Source organism: Pan paniscus, chromosome 19 (genome assembly GCF_029289425.2).
Source record: "Pan paniscus chromosome 19, NHGRI_mPanPan1-v2.0_pri, whole genome shotgun sequence".
NCBI lineage: Eukaryota > Metazoa > Chordata > Mammalia > Primates > Hominidae > Pan > Pan paniscus.
The window spans coordinates 67,241,950-67,264,106 of NC_073268.2; the positions used below are offsets into that span (position 1 = coordinate 67,241,950).

The 22,157-nt window shown below is 39.5% G+C and overlaps 1 protein-coding gene across 7 annotated transcripts in view; it reads right to left on the reverse strand.

Moving 5' to 3' along the window:
- The window catches only part of SPAG9 (sperm associated antigen 9), a 158,257-nt gene that overhangs the window by 91,085 nt on the left and 45,015 nt on the right, over positions 1-22,157 (reverse strand). For all 7 annotated transcript variants that reach the window (XM_003817430.6, XM_008970634.4, XM_034942481.3 and 4 more), the window contains exon 3: positions 3,376-3,446. In XM_003817430.6, the coding sequence (XP_003817478.3) occupies positions 3,376-3,446 (71 nt within the window). The remainder of the gene's footprint in view (positions 1-3,375; positions 3,447-22,157) is intronic.

The window sequence follows — 22,157 nt, forward strand, 5'->3', positions numbered from 1 at the left end:
GAGTTCCAGACCAGCCAGGGCAACATAGTGAGACCTTATCTCTACAAAAAATAAAAATAAATAAACATTTTAAAAATTGGCGTGCACTGGCCAGGAGCGGTGGCTCACGCCTGTAATCCCAGCACTTTGGTAGGCCAAGGCAGATGGATCACGAGGTCAGAAGTTTGAGACCAGCCTGACCAACATGGGAAAACCCCACCTCTACTAAAAATACAAAAATTAGCCAGGCGTGGTGGCACACTCCAGTAATCCCAGCTACTCAGGAGGCTGAGGCAGGAGAATCGCTTGAACCCAGGAGGCGGAGGTTGCAGTGAGCTGAGATCAAGCCACTGCACTCCAGCCTGGATGACAGAACGAGATTCTGTCACACACACAAAAAAAATTGGCATGCACGTGTGTGGTCCCAGCTACTTGGGAAGCTGATGTGGGAGGACTGCTTGAGCCCGGGAGGTTGAGGCTGCAGTGCGCTATGACTGCACCACTGCACTCCAGCCTGGGAAACAGAGTGAGACCCTAATTAAAAAAAAAAATATATATATATAACATATATGTATTTATAATTATCAGCTTTAATAAGTACTACTTAAGCAAACAGTACATAGAGTACATTGTTTAGGCACTGAAATGAATGATGTGAAAATCAGTAACAGGCCTTTTAGCAACCTTAATATCTTAATATCCACCAAATGCCATTAAATCTTAATATCCACTAAAATTAAACCTTAATGGCTAACAAATGTCATTAAAATGTGAGGGCTTTTTTTTTTTTTGGGAGACAGGGTCTGTTGCCCAGGCTGGAGTGCAGTGGCACAATATTGGCTCACTGTATCCCCTACCTCCTGGGCTCAAGTGATCCTCCCACTTCAGCCTCCTGAATAGCTGGGACTAAAGGTGCAGGCCACCATGCCTGGCTATTTTTGTATATATTTTTTTTTGGTAGAGTCGGGGTTTCACCATGTTGCCCAGGCTGGTCTCAAACTCCTGGGCTTAAGTGATCTGCTCACCTTGGCCTCCCAAAGTGCTAGGATTACAGGCATGAGCCACTGCTCCCAGCCAAAATGTGGGTTTTTTTGTTTTTTTTTTTTTTGAGATGGAGTCTCGCTCTCTTGCCCAGGCTGGAGCGCAGTGGCGTGATCTCGGCTCACTGTAAGCTCCGCCTCCCGGGTTCACACCATTCTCCTGCCTCAGCCTCCCGAGTAGCTGGGACTATAGGCTCCCTCCATGACGCCTGGCTAATTTTTCGTACTTTTAGTAGAGACGGGGTTTCACCATGTTAGTCAGGATGGTCTCAATCTCCTCACCTCATGATCCACCCACCTCGGCCTCCCAAAGTGCTGGGATTACAGGTGTGAGCCACTGCACCTGGCCAAATGTGGGTATTTTTTACCACTGAAAAAGCTGCTGTATAACCTGCTCCTGTCTTCCCTGAGCTCTATGGTTCAAGCCCTTCATGGACCATCCTTTCCATCTGCTACTGGATATCAATTCTGTGATACTTCATGCTTTGGGTATGGTTATTAAGCTAAGATTGTAATAATCAAATCTCACGTGTCAAGGCTAACAGGGAAAAATTCTACACCCTACCCCAAGAAAGTGCTAACCACATTATTCAAATGCAATGTGTGGTGGGGTTTTCTGTTCCTTAAAAGCAATGGCTAGTATTAAAACATTTTTTTAAATAAATAAATAAACAAACAGCAACGTCCAGGCACACTGGCTCACACGTGTAATGCCAGCACTTTGGGAGGCCGAGGTGGGTGGATTGCCTGAGGTGAGGAGCTCAAGACCAGCCTTGCCAACGTGGAGAAACCTTGTCTCTACTATATTAAAAATACAAAAGTTAGCCGGGTATGGTGGCACACACCTGTAATCCCAGCTACTTGGGAGGCTGAGGGAGGAGAATCGCTTGAACCCAGGAGATGGAGGTTGCAGTGAGCCGAGATTGCGCCACTGCACTACAGCTTGGGCAACAGAGCAAGACTCTCTCTCACACACACACACACACACACACACAAGGAACAACAGAATATAGCTACAATATAATAATGTAAATACAATCTTTGTAGCATTAATATGCTTACTGTATACAGAATACAATCTGTGTGGATATTCTCCAAAACATGATTTTAAATTGTTTTATGATTATAGATTATAAAGGTTTTTATACTCTTCTAAAGAAAAACAACAACATAGTTTCTACCAGACGCAGGATAAGAGATCACACAAACTAGGGAGAAAAAACAAACAAACAAAAAAACGGGCTAAGACTGGAACCATATGTATCATGGGAAATATAGGACTAGCAAGGGGAAAGAGAGAGGAATTATTTTTTTCATGTAACAAATATTGTATAAAACTATAAAAATTATATTTATTTGGGTATATGAACCCCAGACTGACCATGACATACAAAAATAATTTTCACATTAAGATAACAGAAACAAAAGCAACATGAAAGGCTGACAGGGAATCATAAAAAGGTTAAAAAACCCTCAAGTACATTTTCTAATTTCCTTTGAGGAGACTGTGCTGAAACTGTTAATTTAAAATACTGAAAACTCATGCAAAAAACCTACTTTTGAGTTATTTTAACACATTATAATTTGTGCTTATATTATTTGTTATGAGCTTAATGCAAATAAGTCCTTTACAATGGATAATAAATGTAGAGACTCTGGCCGGGCGCGGTGGCTCACGCCTGTAATCCCAGCACTTTGGGAGGCCGAGGCGGGCGGATCACGAGGTCAGGAGATCGAGACCATCCTGGCTAACACGGTGAAACCCCGTCTCTACTAAAAATACAAAAAATTAGCCGGGCGTGGTAGCGGGCGCCTGTAGTCCCAGCTACTCGGGAGGCTGAGGCAGGAGAATGGCGTGAACCCGGGAGGCGGAGCTTGCAGTGAGCCGAGATCGCGCCACTGCACTCCAGCCTGGGCGACAGAGCGAGACTCCGTCTCAAAAAAAAAATAAAAAAATAAAAAAAAAATGTAGAGACTCTTTACTAATAACTTACCAATCCATAATTTCCAAACTCATAAAAAAAAATCAGTTCTCTCATCTAAGCATCACAGAAACTTCATTATGTGCACATAGGTTTTTGCTTAGCCAGCCAAGGAGAGAAGTACTATAGCTGCCTTAAATAACTAAATTATTCTGTAGCATACTAATTCACCCCATGAAAAGCTAATTCCAAGAAAAGTTGACATTTGGTAACTAGGTAAATGCCACATGAAATTTAATGTTTTCTTGAAAGAATCCCCAAGAATTATTCTTTTTTAAAAAATTCTGATTTTCAAAGAAAAATTAAGACATATTTTCTAAGGTTCATTTCTTTGTCTCAATAATAGCATGGTAATGAAAAACCTAGAAACCCACCTCAGTGTGTCTTTGATGTAATGCATTATATTCCTTCTTCAGTTCTGCTTCTCTTTCTTCAAGTCTGCTAACTGAAATTAAGATACATACACTTGATCAAAACAAAATAAGAAATTTACTTGAAAAAGTACATGTTAAACTCAGAATGGGCTATCCATAATCCTTAGCAACTTTCAGACTCAGTGTTCCATATGCAAGTCTTCACAAAGCAGTGACCTCATTTCATCATCCTTAATAATGAAAACTTTCAGACGAGCGGAATACATTAGATTGGTTCTCTAATATTCCTATATTTATCAGGTCATCCCCCTAAACAGTTTTTTTTTAACATGATACAGAATTAACTCTTTCAAAAACACAAATCACCTCATCAAAGTTTTAAACTGGGATTAGGGCCCAAATAATGTATTTCCAACACTACTCAAGCTCTTTAGCACTGGCAGTTTGTGAAAGTTGATTGTTTATAAGTACTTTTTCTGTTTCAGGTCTCCTCAATTTCAGGGACTCATCTTCTTTTATTTAGCTCCCTCTGCTGATGGGTTTTGTGAGTGGCACTGACTTGAGGTAGTGCTCACAGAGTACAACTTCAAGATATTAAAAAAAAAAAAAGTTTTATTAATAGATCCTGAGATACAGAATGTCAGGACAGGATTCCACAGGAAAGAATAACTGATAGCAAAGAGGAATGATTCAGGGAGGAGGTGGTGTCCACACAGAACCACAAAGGAAGAAATTACAGTACTCAAGACAGATGGTAATGAGAGCATTCCTGACACTGTTACCACAGAGAAGGGAACACAAAACCATGCCTGTGGTGAGGCAGAGGGTGGTGGTGAGGCAGAGGGGAGACTGGCCAGACTGGAGGAGCCCATACTTGGCTAAGGAGCAGTGGGAGACAGTCTGGGGAGAAATAAAGCTGGTGCTAGAGGAGTTTGTCAGGGTACTCATTTAGTCTGTTGGAAAGCCTTAGCATAGTTGAAAATGTTCCCTGGGTTTAAGGGTCAGCTGGCCGCAAACAGGCAAGGCTGTGTGTAATCTACAACTGGTGACTGTGGAGGACAGCTGTAGAAGGAACTAGTATGAACTAATATTCTGACAGCAGATAAATGAATGTTTTATATGCCTCCTAGTATTAACACACCAGACACCAAACAAAACATACCTTGTGCTGCCCAGAAAATTCATTTTGGGTTTGTGTACCTTTACTTGCCATAATTTGTTTAAATATCTTGAAAATATGTGATTAGGAAAACTGTAGCTGTCTTTGTTTTGATTTGTTTCTAATTCAAGCCTATGTGTCGCTGGCTCATTACATTTGCACCAGAGAGCAAATACACACTACAGTACCCACGGAGCACATTTTATCATGCCACACAAGTGTTGAGTACATCTGCTGCTCATCTTATCCTGTGGCTGAAAGCGATAATAAGCAAATTTATTATGCAGATGTGTTGTGATAAAATAATAGAGGCTAAAACCATAAATTAATTTTTAATAAAATTTAATTCTATGATTTTTATTTAAAAACAGGAAATCCAAGCAAATTATGGATATTTAATAATTTCAAAATAAACATTTTCTACTACTTGTCATTTAAACTGATTAAAAGCTTAAAGGAATTCTGAGACTACTGGACAAACCATATCTATTTTCAATTGTTCATCTTTTCGAATCATTATTTTCTTGATAATGTGCAACAAAAACAAAAATTGGATGCTGAGGCTAAAATAAAATCCAACTATCATTCATAATCCTCAATTTCAAATTTGTGTTCAATAGTAGAGCCTTATTATTCTTGTGAGCTGATATAAAATCATAAATAAATTTGTATCACCAACACCACCACTAATAGCAGCCAACAATATCAAGTGCTTACTATGTACCATACAGTCCTAAGAACTGCATATAAACTAACTTATTTGAGCCTAACATTAACCTTACGATGAAAGTATTATTATTACATCCATGGTAGAGATGAGGAAACTGAAGCAAATAGGAGCTAAGTAACTTGCCCAAAGTCACACAGATAGAAAATGGCAAAGCAAGGATTCTCAGAATCTGGCTCCAGAATCTGTGTTCTTAATTACCATGCTATACTGCTTCTCAGCAAATACTCATTTTAATCTGTTTTGTATATTGGAGTTTACTTTAAGATATCACTTTGGGCAGAGAGGAGTATGCTTCAAACAAAAAACTCCTCTGTTCTTACAGAAACAACCCATTCACAGATACTTTGATACAAAGGGCATCAAACTGCCAAGCAAAATATGTACCCAAGTCAGGGACATGCACATTAAAACCAAAATGCAACACCACTGTGCTTCTGAATGGCTACAGTGAAAAACACAATACACCAAGTGCCAGTATGGATGTGGAACTACTGGAACTTTCATAAACTGTGGTGTATGGTTTCATACACCGTAACTTGGTATGCCCAATTTAAGAACTGTTTGGCAAGATTTAGTTAAGTTTCGAATGTTTGCCAACCCTATGACAAAAAAATGTCATTGCTAGAAAGCCTATATATATGTCCACCCAAAGGTATTTAAAACAATGTTCAAAGAAGCACAATCTGAAAACAATCCAACTGTCCGTCAAGAGTAGAATGGATAAATATTCATGTACTGGAATACTGTACAACGTGAATAAACAAATTATTGCCACACACAACATCACGGACCAATAGCACAAATATGATGTTGAAGGAAAGAAGCAGAAACAAAAGAATACAAAATTCAAAGACATAACACAAAACTAATCTGAAATGTTACAAGTCAGGATAGTAGTTACCTCTGGGGAGGAGTTAGTGATCTGATGTATTTATGTCTGTATAGCCCCAGCCCACCTCAGTTCAAACACAATGTGCATCCATTCACACAGGCACTTTCCTCTGCTTGAATACTCATTCTTCCTTATGTTATCCTACAATGGCTATGAGTTCAACATGTAGAATGGGATTTAAACAAACTATTCAGAACCATAACAAACAAGCTTTATTGCTCTGACTGTAGCATTCTCAGGGAGAGAACAAAAATGTTACCGAATAGACTGGATAAAGAAAATTTGGTGGGTCACGCCTGTAATCCCAGCACTTTGAGAGCCGAGGTGGGCGGATCACAAGGTCAGAAGTTCGAGAACAGCCTGGCCAACATGGTGAAACCCCATCTCTACTAAAAATACAAAAACTAGCTGGGCGTGGTGGTGCATGCCTATAATTCCAGCTACTTGGGAGGCTGAGGCAGGAGAATCGCTTGAACCCAGGAGGCAGAGGTTGCAGTGAGACAAGATTGCGCCACTGCAACTCCAGCCTGGCGACAGAGTGTGACTCCATCTCAAAAAACAAACAAACAAACAAACAAACCAAAAACCAGAATCTCACCACTTTTACCACCTTCATCACTCTCACCTTGACCCAAGACATCATCTCTTGCTTAGGTTATTACAATAATAATCCTAGTCTCCTGACTAGTTTCTCTACTTAGTCTTTGTTCCCTACATTCTCAAAATAGAGATGGAATCAAACAGTGACTAACCGCTCAAAACTTCAAAGCTTCCGATCTCATTTTTAAAAGGAAAAAAAAAATTCTTACAATGGTCTGTAAGACTTTTCTGGATCTGATTGTCAAGTCACAACACTCTTTGCTCCCCATCCCCACAGAGAACTCTTATCTCCTGACCTATTATGGACTGAATTGTGCTCCCTCAACCCCCAAATTCATAGGTTGAAGCTCTACCTCCCAATATGACTGCATTTGGGGGATAGGGCCTTTAAGAAGATAATTAAGGGCCGGGCGAGGTGGCTCACACCTGTAATCCCAGCACTTTGGGAGGCCGAGGCAGGTGGATTACCTGGGCAAGAGTTCGAGACCAGCCTGGCCAACATGGTGAAACCCTGTTTCTACTAAAAATACAAAAATTAGCCAGGCGTCATGGCAAATAGCAGTAATCCCAGCTACTCGGGAGGCTGAGGCAGGAGGATCGCTTGAATCTGGGAGATGGAGGTTGCCGTGAGCTGAGATTGTACCACTGCACTCCAGCCTCGGTGACAGAGCGGGACTTTGTCTTTTTTTTTTTTTTTTAAAAAAAAAAAAAAAAGGCAGAAGAAGGTAGGTAATTAAGGTTGAATGAGGTCATTAAGGTGGGGCCCTGATCCAACAGGGCTGGTATCCTTATAACAGCAAGAGATAGGCAAAAGGCCATATTAGGACACAGAGGTAAAGCAGCCACCTGCAAGCCAAGGAGAAAGGCCTCAGGAGAAACCAAATCTGCTTGTACCATGGATCTCAGATTTCCAGCCTCCAGACTGTGAGAAATAAATTTGTGCTATTGAAGCCACCCAGTCTGTAATATTTTGTTATGGCGGCCCTAGCTGACTTATACCATTAAACAAACCTCAGAGAAAAGGGTTTTTTGTTTTGTTTTGTTTTTTTCCTTGAGACAGAGTCTCACTCTGTCCCCAGGCTGGAGTGCAATGGTGTGATCTCGGCTCACTGCAACCTCCACCTCCCTGGTTGAAGCAATTCTCCTGCCTCAGCCTCCCTGAGTAGCTGGGACTATAGGCGTGCACCACCACACCCAGCTAATTTTTGTATTTTTAGTAGAGATGGGGTTTCACCATGTTGGTCAGGATGGTCTCGATCTCCTGACCTCGTGATCCACCCACCTCAGCCTCCCAAAGTGCTAGGATTACAGGCGTAAGCCACCGCGCCCCACCGAGAGAAGCTTTTATATAAGATGTTTGTCAACTGACTTGGTCAGAGAGCTGGGTTTATACCTTACAGAACAAAACATTATAATGCCACAAAACAAAGTCAGGTCCTGACTGATTTTATGCCAGTTTCCTAATCAATTTGTTTGCATTGCTTTGTGTCAAATGTACACCACTTAATAGTGAGATTAGGCCAGGAGCGGTGGCTCAAACTTGTAATCCCAGCACTGTGGGAGGCCAAGGCGGGCTGATCATCTGAGGTCAGCAGTTCGAGACCAGCCTGGCCAACATGGTGAAACCCCTCTACTAATACTACAAAAATTAGCTGGGCATGGTGGTGCACGCCTGTAATCCTAGCTACTCAGAAGGCTGAGGCAGGAGAATCACTTTAACCTGGGAGGTGGAGGTTGCAGTGAGGTGAGATCACAACATGGCACTCTAGTCTGGGCAACAAGAGCGAAAACTCTGTCTCCAAAAAAAAAAAAAAAAAAGGCTTGTGGGAAGGAGACATATAACAGAATATACCATTAATTTTGGGAGATTTCCAATATTTATCTAAATGAATATGACCATTGTTCACATAAGCTTAGGTTCATCCATAAAAATTCCTTAAAGTTCTAGTAATCATTTTGTTCTCCTTAAGCATTTTGAATTATTTCTATCATTAATTCCTTCAGCCTCCATTCACAGCTTTCTAACCCATCAGGGTTACTTTTTGCTAAATTTACTTCCATTTGGCAACACAGTCTTACTTTCACCTCAAAAATAACATTTGATAAACTATCAATCCATTCTCTAACCATCTCTTTCAAAAGGTGAAATGGTTATATTTACTAATCTCATATAAATAATATACATACATATCTATATTTTTTTATTTAATAGCAACCATTTATCACAGAAAAAGGGCATTTAGCACATGCAAACTACCTGGAGTTACAGATGACTTGTCCCTTTTAATTTTTAATAGACTTTATTTTTAGAGCCGTTTTAGGGTCACAGCAAAATTGAATGAAAGTACAGAGAATTTCCATGTATTTGCAGCCCCCCTACACATGCAACCTCCCCTACCATCAACATCCAGAATCAGAGTGGTATACCTTTTACAATCGATGAACCTACACTGACACATGCTTATCACCCAAAATATATCAATTACATTAGGGTACACTCTTGGTGTTGTATACTCTACAGCTTTTGACAAAAATATGACATGTGACCACCATTATAGTATCAAACAAAATAAGTTCACTGCCTTAAAAATCCTGTGCTCCACCTATTTATCCCTCCCTACCATCTCCCAAACCTTGGCAATCAATGATCTTTTTACTGTCTCCATAGTTTTGCCTTTTCCAGAATGTCACATAGTTGGAATCATATAGTACCTAGCCTTTTCAGATTGGCTTCTTTCACTTAGTAATATGCATTTGAGGTTACTCCATATCTTTTTTTTGTTTGTTTTTGAGACAGAGTCTTGCTCTTTCACCCAGGCTGGAGTGTAGTGGCATGATCTCAGCTCACTGCAACCTCCGCCTGCAAGGTTCGAGCAATTCTCGTACCTCAGCCTTCTGAGTAGCTGGGACTACAGGCACCCACCACCATGCCTGGCTAATTTTTGTATTTTAGTAGACACAGGGTTTCGCCATGTTGGCCAGGCTGGTCTCGAACTCCTGACCTCAGGAGATCCACCTGCCTCCGCCTCTCAAAGTGCTGGGATTACAGGCGTGAGCCACCACACACAACTTACTCCATGTCTTTTCCTGGACAAACAGTTTATTTCTTTTTAGCACTGACTAATATTCCATTGTCTAGATTACCATAGTTTATGCCTGTTATTTTCATAAGAGCTAAAGGTCTTAAAATTACAGGTCTCAAACTTTTACTATCTCTTTCACACACAAAATTTCATGTTTTTAATGCACAAAAAGTGGTATTTTAAGATATTTTCAACTTACTGTTACATATTAGAAACTTGTATGCTGGCCGGGCACAGTGGCTCACGCCTGTAATCCCAGTACTTTGGGAAGCCGAGGCAGGCGTATCACCTGAGGTCAGGAGTTCAAGACCAGCCTGGCCAACATGGCGAAACCCCATCTCTACAAAAAATACAAAAAAATTTAGCTGGGCGTGGTGGTGCATGCCTGTAATCTCAGCTACTTGGGAGGCTGAGGCAGGAGGATCGTTTGAACCTGGGAGGTGGAGGTTGCAGTGAGCCAAGACTGTGCCACCGCACTCCAGCCTGGGCCACAGGGCGAAACTACATCTCAAAAAAAAAAAAAAATTGTATGCTGACCACGTCTATCTTTTCGCTAAGTTTTTGATACAAAATAAATCATAAAGTATACTTAAATTAACCTCTGTCTCAGCTTTTCATATAAATGTATTTTGTCTGTAACCTGTTAAATAACAGGCAAAATACTGAATTTTGCAACATCTAAAATAAAAGCAGGCCAGGGCCAGTTGTAGTGGCTCACACCTGTAATCCCAGCACTTTGGGAGACCAAGGTGGGTGGATCACCTGAGGTCAGGAGTTGGAGACCAGCCTGGCCAACATGGTGAAATCTCTTCTCTACTAAAAACAAAAATTAGCCAGGTGTGGTGGCACATGCCTGTAATCCCAGCTACTTGGGAGGCTGAGGCAGGAGAACTGCTTGAACCTGGGAGGTGGAGGTTGCAGTGAGCCAAGATCGTGCCACTGCACTCCAGCCTGGGCAACAGAGCCAGACTCCATCTCAAAAATAAATAAATAAATAAATAAATAAATAATAATAATAAAATGGAATTTTAAATAAATAAAATAAAAGCAGACAAAAAATAAAAGGGTTAAAATATCTACATAAATTAGACGTAAGTATTATCCTCTAGCATAAGTATCATATCCACTTCCATCTTCCTCTCCACTCCAGTAGAAGAGTAAATGAGAGCCTGTTCACCTCAGTCTACTTACTTAAGGCCCTTAACTAATTCATTTATCTTTCCCATTAAAATTAAACAGAAGGTTTATCATTCTGCTTAGTTATATTCAGATGTGTCACTGATAGCTAATTATACAAATAAAACAAGATGACTAATATACTACCTACTCCTAGTAGGCAACCACAGCATTGTAAAGATGGTTCAAACATTAAGTTATCTACTTACCCATTTATGAGGAACTAAACAAGTCAAGATGCCAAGAGGAAACCCAAGGAATATCTTCCCAAAGTGGTTGTTCATTATACTCAGCTCTTCAAAACTGTATTACTACAGACTTTCAAATAGCAAAGTTAGAGTTTTGGTTGTTTCTAGCTCTAGGAGGATATATAGGCAATTGAAATGGGGGTGGAGGGTATCCCATAAAAGAATATTATTCGGTTATGAAAAGGAAGGAAGTACTGACACATGCTACAACATGAATGAATCTTTATGCTAGGTGAAAGAAGCCAGTCACAAAAGACCATATATTGTATGATCCTATTATTATGAAATGTCCAGAACAGGCAAATCTATAGAGACAAAAATTAGATTAGTGGTTTTCAGGGACAAGGGGAAGCAGAAAAGCAGAAGTAAGTGTAACAGGTATGAGGGGGTGGTTCTTCTTGGGGTGATAGAAATGTTCTGGAATTAGTGGTGGCGGTTGTACAACCTTGAAAATTGTACTAAAAATCGCTGAATTGTACACTTCAAAATGGTGAATTTTGGCCAGGTGCGGTGGCTCAGGCCTGTAATCCCAGCACTTTGGGAGGCCAAGGCGGACAGATCATCTGAGATCAGGAGTTTGAGACCAGCCTGGCCAACATGATGAAACCCCGTCTCTACTAAAAATACAAAAAATTAGCTGGGCATGGTGGCAGGTGCCTGTAATCCTAGCTACTCAAGAGGCTGAGGCAGGAAAATTGCTTGAATCTGGGAGGCGAAGGTTGCAGTGAGCTGAGATCGCACCATTGCACTCCAGCCTGGGCAACTAGAACAAAATTCCATCTCAAAAAATATATATATAAATACATAAAATAAAATGGTGGATTTTATGATATGTGAATTAGATTTCAATTTTTAATTTAATTTTATTTTTAAATAGAGACAGGGTCTCGCTATTTTGCCCAGGCTGGTTATGAACTCCTGGGCTCAAGCAATCCTCCTGCCTCAGCCTCCCAAATTCCTGGAATTATAGGCACGAGCCACCAGGCCCAGCCTGGATTTCAATTTTAAAAAGAGTCATTTGAAACCTATCCCTTAACACAAGTATGAGGAAATTATGTCTTAATTTAATAACCTATTTTTTAAAGAAAAAGTCAAATGGTAAGGGATCAAAAAGAAAATCTCAACATTTATGCTATAAGAGAAGGACATTTCATTAAAATGTCCTTCTCTTCTCTTCCTCAGATAATTCACAGTAGAAAGAATAGGCAGATGGTTGCTAAGCCTTAGGCAGAATCATTCCTTTGCCTCAACACTTGGGCAAAATAACATACTAATGGCCCCTACTAAGGCTGTTAAGCTGAGGCAAAGACTGGCCAGATGTTAACCAAAACAGTTTCCTCTTTTGCTTGGGCAAATAGCTAGGCTATCCATCCCAGCCCCTGCAGGTAGCCTCTGACTGACTTATAGCCAATGAAGTAGTAGTAAAAGTGATGTGTGCTACTCCTAGGCCTGGTCCAGTAAAAACCCTCCACACACGATGCTCCATGCCCTTTACCCTTCCTCCAACTTAATGCAGGTAAGACAAACTTAGAAGCTATAAAGGGGGAAATGCCCATGTCTCCGCAAAACCCGCCCACTTATCTGAAACATCCACTTTTTGAACTTTACGTAAGCAAGAAATAACATTTGAGTCATTAATATATAATTTTTGTGGCTAGTTCGTTATAGCAACTACAGTTAGCTTAACATATATCAGCTTATAAACATGTACTAAAATCCTCTTAAAAGTTAGCATTCCAAATTATCAAAGGTATGTTACCCCATTATGCTTTTTTTTTTTCTTGAGACAGGGTCTTGTTCTGTTTCCCAGGCTGGAGTGCAATGGCACAATCACAGCTCACTACAGCCTTGACTTCCTGGGCTCAAGCAATCCTCCAGGCTCAAGTGATCCTCCCAAGCAGTTGGCACTACAGGCGTGTGCCACCAGGCCAAGATAATTTTTTGATTTTTTGTAGAGACAAGGTCTCACTATGTTGCCCAGGCTGGTCTCGATCTCCTGGTCTCAAGCACTCCTCCCGCCTCAGCTTTCCAAAATACTGAGATTACAGGTGTGAGCCATTGCCTCCGGTCCCCATTATGTTTTAAAAATAGTTTACTTCGGCTACTTGGGAGGTTGAGACAGGAGAATTGCTTGAACCCAGGAGACAGAGGCTGCAGTGAGCCAAGATCATGCCATTGCACTCCAGGCTGGGCGACAGAGTGAGACTCTGTCTCAAAAAAAAAAGAAAAAAAGAAAAAAAGACCACGGCTCACGCCTGTAATCCCAGCACTTTGGGAGGCCAAGGCGGGCAGATCACGAGGTCAGGAGATCGAGACCATCCTGGTCAACATGGTGAAATCCTGAGATCAAGACCATCCTGGCCAACATGGTGAAACCCCGTCTCTACTAAAATACAAAAAATTAGCCAGGCATGGTGGCACACTCCTGTAGTCCCAGCTACTAGGGAGGCTGAGGCAGGGGAATCGCTTGAACCTGGGAGGTGGGGGCTGCAGTGAGCCGAGATTACACCACTGCGCTCTAGCCTGGCGACAGAGCAAGAGTCCGTCTCAAAAAAAAAAAGGATAGTTTACGTCTGTTATTATAAATGATTTTCTGAATGTTTTTCTGGTGGTATATTCTCTCCTGCCTAACACCTACAGCAAGAACCTGAACAGAAACTGTTTTATGACTTTGTGTATTTCATGTTTTCTTTACATATACTGTGATCCTAAATTTTATTATTATCTTTGTAGGTACTTACAATATAAATCATGTAACACAAAGATCATATATAATTGATCATATAATACATAGAAAATATACACACATACACCAAGATCAAATAATACAAATTCAGAACCTTTCTTTTCTGAAAATACTTACAATAACTCAGTACAACAACATATCCAATGAATTCAGCTTACTCAAGGCCTAAGTCCCATAAGATGGTATAAACACTTTTGAGAAGTCATTTTAAAGTGTGGAAGAGCCACCTCTTTAAAGTCCTGAATGCCACTAAGGAATCAGTTAAAGGGAAAAGAAAAGGAAGTAGAAGGGAAGGGGAAAGCAGGAAAGAAAAGTCCACCTGGCAAGGACTATAGACATCCTCGAAAGCCTCAAGTACCATGAAGTTAACCTATACCTATATTGTTGCATTCCATTTGAAGTGTATTAAAAGGTCATTTCTTGTTTAATAGTTATCACATAAACCTAAACTTCAAAACGATCTCAGGGAAAATTCTAAAACCTTGTCATTTTACTCATCAAAACTAGCTCCAAGCCGAGATTAACTGGAAATAAACAAGATTCTGTTCATCCTATCCCAAAACAACTGATAAGTAACTGCCATTTTTAAAACTGCTAATTTTCTGGGGAGTAAAAAAAAAAGGCAAATCATGTTATCTAAAAAGAAAAAAAAGGTGAGGGGGCAAGAAAAAAGAACAATCAAAAGACAAATCCAAAATTTCCCCTTTATAATAATGATGGAGATACTTCAGCCTCATTTTGAGCGCTCTTTCTATCCGTCTTTCCAAAAAGCAAGAGGATAAAATTAAGGCAGGAAGAGCCACCTGCTCTGCCGGCTCAAAATCAGAGCTTACCTCCTGAGAATGATGGCCTTTGCCAAGTTTGGAACACCTTCCATCTCTGTTGTCTTCTGCCCCATCAGACTGCTGATAGGCCTACGGGGGGAAGAAAGAGAAACAGACCTGCTAGAATGCCATATCCAACTCATTATTTGCCTTCTCAAAAGGAATCATCAGTTTTTACTGTTCCTGGAAGGCAGATAGTCCAACTGTTGCTGGGCCTCAGAAGATTGACATGTGGTCTTTCAGAAACTTCTCCTTGAACAATTTAGCATCAGAAGTCCCAACAGGTAAGCAAGGCTGACTTAAGAGCAAAGAAATCTCAGACAACCACATCAAAACAGTAATAACAACCTCTCCTCACCAACTAAGTCCTTTACCATGTCTCTCAACTTCAAAAAATTTTCAGATATTATATGTTATTAATCAATGACACAATGTGAAATTATACATATTTTAAAGCTACCATGAATCAATGATCATATTCTCTAAACAGAGTAGGATAACTTCAAAGAATCCCAGCGGTAGAAACTTTTAGTGATCTGAAAGTTCCCTGTCTTGAAGATGTTACTTAAGCCATCCACAACAAAGTTGATGATTCTCCTACCTAAAGTCTCTACGTAGGGACAGTCCACGCTTAACCTCTGCACATATTCCTGTGTATCACCCTCATGGCCAAGAAATACTTCCTCATGACCAACCAAAGCCAAAAAATTCATTTTCTCTCACTTAATCTTCCAAAATAACAGACAAACAGCTTGCTACACTCCTTATCCATCCCTTTATATGTTTGAAAGAATAATCAAATTATTCGTATTTTCCCTGTTCTCTAAGCAAATCACCAGAAATCCTTTAATTTTTACTCATAAACTTAATTTTCTGATACCTTTAGTTCTAGATATTAATTATAAATTACAACTTTAAGCTTCTCAATAGACAACACTAGACTACAAAAATGAAAGAGCCCAAATACAGATAATAAAACATAAAACAGCTAAAGACCACAAGTATTACCTAATGAAGCAGAAGTAATGTTAGTGTTTGCAAAAACTATCTTGTGCCTAATTTTCTACTTTCCCACTCATATGTAGGCTCTAAATAAGAAACAGCTGATATATATTGTTTATTAAATATATAGATATTCTTAGTATTGCAAAGAACTAGATTCTGATTAAACAGACTAAAAGTAGCTTTCTAAATAATTAACTTGTCATTCTTTTAAAACCAAAAGATATAATTCAAACTCCTAAAGCTGCCTCATTAAAAAAACTTTCAACAAAAACACATATCATCATTAAAATATATATATATAAATCTTCGTAATCTACTTTTATCATTCTTAAAATTATGTAGAAGGAATTGCCTATTGACATAGAACTAAAGTGGAAAAAGTGTCCTATTACAGTATTATTTAATTTTTTCAAAATACTAACATTCATTGCTAATCACAAAGCACAGTAAAGGATCTGATAAAGTTTTGTACAAGCCTGAATGTATTTTTTTAGGTGATTTGAAAAACAGCGACAGAAAATATTTAGGCTCTCTCAAATATTAACTTTGATATGAAATGATACTTGGCAACTTTAAAATGGTTTATGTGCTGTGAATATTCTTAATTTATCAATCACCTTGTGTTGAAGGTCTGTTTTAAGCCTTATTTAATTCCTTTAAATAAATTTAATTAATTAAATAAAATTTAAACATTCCTTTAAAATAAAAATTATGTTATTGTTTATGTTAATATCTCCCCCAACTTTCTATCTAGTGGAGTGCTTATTCTTATGACCAAGAAATAAGAAGTGTTTTCCTTCTAATAATAATGTTTCAAAGTGAAGGCTTGCAGGTATTTTACTAGACTAAGATCCTGACACAAGATGTAAAAAGGAAAGGAATGTTATATGGGGGATGAAAAAGGTAGAAAGGTCAAAGTATAAGGATCTAACACATTTGACTTCAGTGCCAACAACATTTTTCCATTTAATTCAAAAAGATGAATTTTCATTTAAAGGAAGGAAGGGCGGAATTAAAGAAGAGTCTAAATATAACAGCTTAAAATCACAGCCACGGGTGCAGTGGCATGCACCTGAGGTGGGCTCCCTCACAGGAGGGCTGAGGTGGGAGGATCACTTAAACACAGGAATTAGACCCTCATCTCTTAAAAAAAAAAAAAAAAAAAAACCTGTACTCCCCAAAAAACATAGCCACCAAATTAAGAAGTACTCACTAAAAAAAAAATATCACTGTCATCTAAATCTTTTCATCTTCTCCACAAAAGGCAATGGCTCTATACTCAGGGAAGAATAAGTTGTAAATCCAAGGAGCCTGAGGGCAACAGAAGCTTCCTAAGAGAGAATCAAATAATAAATGATTCTATATCAGCTCTGTGTGCTAATATGCTGTAAATAATGGTTCAAATTCATAAGTTATGACAAGCAAAATGGAATTTACTACTAACCCTTACTTCTCCAATTCTATTGACATTAGAAATGGCCAAACTATTATATGCCAAAAAGCACTAAAATTCTTTGACCTACTTCCTTAAATATATTCTAAGAAAACTACCAATAGAAGGGAAAACTTGTAGATGTAAAAAAATATTTACTGCAATATGATTCAGTATACCAGAAAAAATGACCAACCAACCAACAGAAGTTTTTGGTTTTTTTATTTTAAATTTCTTACATTTATTTTACCCTGATTCACCTCTTCATTCCACAAAGGATTTGAGACAGTTTACAATAGAGCATAATATATTAATTATACATGTATAAAACGTGGATCAAGAAAAAAAACAATTTAAATATGCCAACCAGGTAAGGTTCAAACTAGTTGTTATGGTTGCATTTCAACGTTTGTTCTGTTTCTGGGCTGCCATGGTAAAAAACACAGTGGCCATTAAATAATTCTCATTAGAGGAAAAAATAAAGCATAGTCCTCAGGGAAAACAAAAATTGTTAATAGATGGCATAGCTTCTGGATGGTGGATTTATGTGGACATAAAAATAATAATGAAGATTATACAGCAAGGAAAAATACTTATGATAATGTTAAGGAAAAGATACAAAATTAAATATACATCCTAACCGCAATGATATAAAAATATAATATATATGGGAAAAAGACTAGTAGGCCATACGCATAATCTTCCCCTTCCTCCCCCCACTAAACTATGATTTCGTTAACCACAAGGACCATATCATACTCTTGTGTACCACAACCATACCTAGGCAGAATGCTAGGCATACTGGACCAGTTTAATATTTTCAACTGTATTAAAATATCTATACTTGCTTGACTCAAATTTTAGATATTTGGCTTACAAGATAGAAATACACAACATACAACAGAGACAATAAATATAAAAAGTACTTTCTGACAAAGACCTATTACTGCCACACTATGAATGGCAAAGTTGATTACACTCCTTACACACTTGAAAAGCACCAAGGCTTTCTCAATTCACAACTTCCTTATTCCACACAATATCGATTATAGACTCTTCCTTAAGGTTCATAAGATATTAACAGGACGTATTATTGCTGCTCCAGATAAGGAATAATATACAGCGTTTTAAAAAATCCTTTATTCATGTTGGAAAAAGTAAAAAAATATTTCTTATATTCATTTAGATTTTGAAAAGTAATCAGAAATCTCCAAAATCAAACATGACCAAAAATTGTTAAAAAACATATTATAGACTCAACTTTTCAACATTGTTAAATCATGCAACATGATAGATTCCATACTATCAAAAGCTGTAAAGTGTGTCTTTTAATTCAGTTCCTATTTCTTTACTTTTTCTTGCTTCTCAAATAGCAAATAACTTTAACCAAAATTTCCCCTTTTAACAAAGGAAGTAGTCTTTAGAGCAGAACTTGAATTTTTATTGTGGCTATTTTTTAAAAGGGATGTGTGCTCCTAAAATATGTTCATGAGAATTGACAAACTCAGTCTTTTAAAATTAAAGACACTAATACACTGTATAAACATGAAAACTAGAAAAGGCATCCAGCACTCAAACAAATGGCACTCAACAAAAAAATTGCATCCACCTCTCCTCCCACTACAGGTACTGCCAACAGTCATCTCAGTGCCCCTAAATAAATGTTTATTTTAAATTAAATGTTGGGTTACATTTACTTTGTCACAAAATTCATATTTTCTTTTTTTGTTTTAGACTGGGTCTTGCTTTATTGCCCAGGCTGGAGAGCAGTGGCGTGATCTTGGCTCAATGCAACCTCCGCCTCCCAGGTTAAAGCAATTCTCCTGCCTCAGCCTTCCAAGTAGGTGGGATTACAGGCATGCGCCACCACACCTGGCTAATTTTTGTATTTTTAGTAGAGACGGAGTTTCACCCTTTTGGCCAGGCTGGTCTTGAACTCCTGACCTGAGGTGATACGCCTGCCTCGGCCTCCCAAAGTGCTGGGATTACAGGCGTGAGCCACCGCGCCTGGTCTCATATTTTATTTAAAAAACAAAAAATCAGGCTAGGTATGGTGGTTCATGCCTGTAATCCTAGCACTTTGGGAGGCCAAGGTGAGCGTATCACCTGAGGTCAGGAGTTCAAGACCAGCCTGGCCAAAACGGTGAAACTCCATCTCTACTAAAAATACAAAAATTAGCCAGGTGTGGTGGCACACACCTGAAGTCCCAGCTACTCAAGAGGCTGAGGCAGAAAGAATCTCTTGAACCTGGGAGGCGGAAGTTGCAGTGAGCTGAGATCGCGCCACTGCACTCCAACCTGGGCAACAGAGCGAGACTCTGTCTCAAAAAAAAAAAAAAAAAAATCAGTCACATTAAGATTAGCTAGCCCAGATCATCTGTTTTCTATTATACAAAACAAGAATTAATGAACTCCTGACATAACATTTATTTCAATTTGTTTTCATCTTTTAAAAAGCACTCATTCCCAATCTTGGTTTTCCAATAGTATAGGGAACTAATGATACTTAAAGATTACTTCCTACATCACCTTTTTAAAAAATAAGAAGTTTTTAGGCTGTGTACAGTGGCTAATGCCTGTAATTCTAACATGAGAGAGATCAAAGCAAGCAGATTGTTGAGCCTAGGAGTTCGAGACCAGCCTAGGCAACATGGCAAAACCTTGGCTCTACAAAAAATACAAAACTTCAGCCGGGCGCGGTGGCTCATGCCTGTAATCCCAGCACTTTGGGAGGCAGAGGTGGGCGGATCACCAGAGGTCGGGAGTTTGAGGCCAGCCTGGCTAACACGGTGAAACCCCATCTCTACTGAAAAAATGCAAAAATTTTCCGGGCGTGGTGGTGGGCGCCTGTAGTCCCAGCTACTCAGGAGGCTGAGGCAGGAGAATGGCGTGAACCCAGGAGGCGGAGCTTGCAGTGAGCCGAGATCACGCCACTGCACTCCAGCCTGGGCAACACAGCAAGACTCCGTCTCAAAAAAAAAAAACAATTAGCCACGTGTGGTGGCATGTGCTTGTAGTCCCAGCTACTCGGAGCAGAGGTGAGAGTACTGCTTGAGCCTGGGAGGTTGAGGCTACAGTGAGCCATGATCACACCACTGCATTCCAGCCTGGGCAATAGAGCTGGAATGTCTCAAAAAAATTAAGAAATAAGTAATTTTTAAAATTAAAAATAAGAAGCTTTGATTCATATTGCAGATTAAAAACAAAAACAAAAAACAAAAACCTAAGGTGGTAAAGTGAAAAAACAGTCAAATAATTTCCCCCCAGAAAAACTGGGGGAATGTTTAAGTGTGGTAAAATAAAAACTCTGAAGAAAATTTAAGATACACTTAGAATTCGTATTACACCAGTTAAGGCTTAGAAAAAAACAAAAGGAAGAGAAAGGAAAACAATTCACTAGAAAAGAGAAAAAGACTCCAATTTCAGGAGAAGGGAGTAAGTTCCAAAGCATTAATAAAAGATGACTCAGGCCGGGCACGGTGGCTCACGCCTGTAATCCCAACACTTTGGGAGGCTGAGGTGGGCGGACCACAAGGTCAGGAGTTCGAGACCAGCCTGGCCAATATGGTGAAACCCCGTCTCTACTAAAAATACAAAAATTAGGCCAGGCGCGGTGGCTCACGCCTGTAATCCCAGCACTTTGGGAGGTCGAGGCAGGTGGTTAACAAGGTCAGGAGATCGAGACCATCATGGCTAACACGGTGAAACCCCATCTCTACTAAAAATACAAAAAATAAGCTGGGCGTGGTGGCGGGCGCCTGTAGTCCCAGCTACTCGGGAGGCTGAGGCAGGAGAATGGCGTGAACCCGGGAGGCAGAGCTTGCAGTGAGCCAAGATCACACCACTGCAGTCCAGACTGGGCGACAGAGCGAGACTCCGTCTCAAAAAAATAAAAACAAAACAAAACAAAAAAAACACAAAAATTAGCCAAGCATGGTGGTGCACGCCTGTAATCCCAGCTACTCAGGAGGCTGAGGCAGGAGAATTGCTTGAACCCAGGAGGCAGAGTGAACCGAGATGGTGCTACTGCACTCCAGTCTGGGTGACAGAGCAAGGGTCCAGCTCAAAAAATAACTCAGTTCATAGAAAAAAGATTTCGTGTTATCAACTTCGTGCATCTGAACGGTCAATTTTGATTAACCACAGTTTGTAAGTTCCTTAATTGTTCTTTATACAGCAAGCTTTATTTCAGAAAGGAACAGCAGACTCCCAGGGGAGAAATTCTTTGGAGGATAATATATTCATAACAAAAATAAAGTTTTTAGATCAAATTAAGCTCAAGACCATATCTAATACTTGATGAAGAATTTCTTCCTCCTTTCCCTAGAGTATTGTCAATTATTTTTAAATGATCTCATTTTTATAAAGTCTTTGAATTAAAATGGAAAACATAATTAATGCTTTTGGAGAGAGGAATGAGAAGATGGATACCACAGAATATGACAATTCCAAAAAAGGTATGACTCTCTGGACTGGATAACAAATCTGGGACAATGAAAAAAAAATTGACATACTCAAACAGTCCCCTAAATTGATCACTTCTCTTAATTAAGAAACCACTAGGCCAGGCACAGTGGTTCATGCCTGTAATCCCAGCACTTTGGGAGGCTGAGGCAGGTGGATCAACTGAGGTCAGGAGTTCAAGACCAGCCTGGCCAACATAGTGAAACCCCATCTCTACAAATATACAAAAATTAGCCAGGCATAATGATGGGTGCCTGTAATCCCAGCTACTCGGGAGGCTGAGGCAGGAAAATCGCTTGAACCTGGGAGGCGGAGGTTGCAGTGAGCCAATATCAAGCCATTGCATTCCAGCCTGGGCAACAGAGCCAGACTCCATCTCAAAAAAAAAAAAAAAAAAAAAAAGAAGAAGAAGAAAAGAAACCA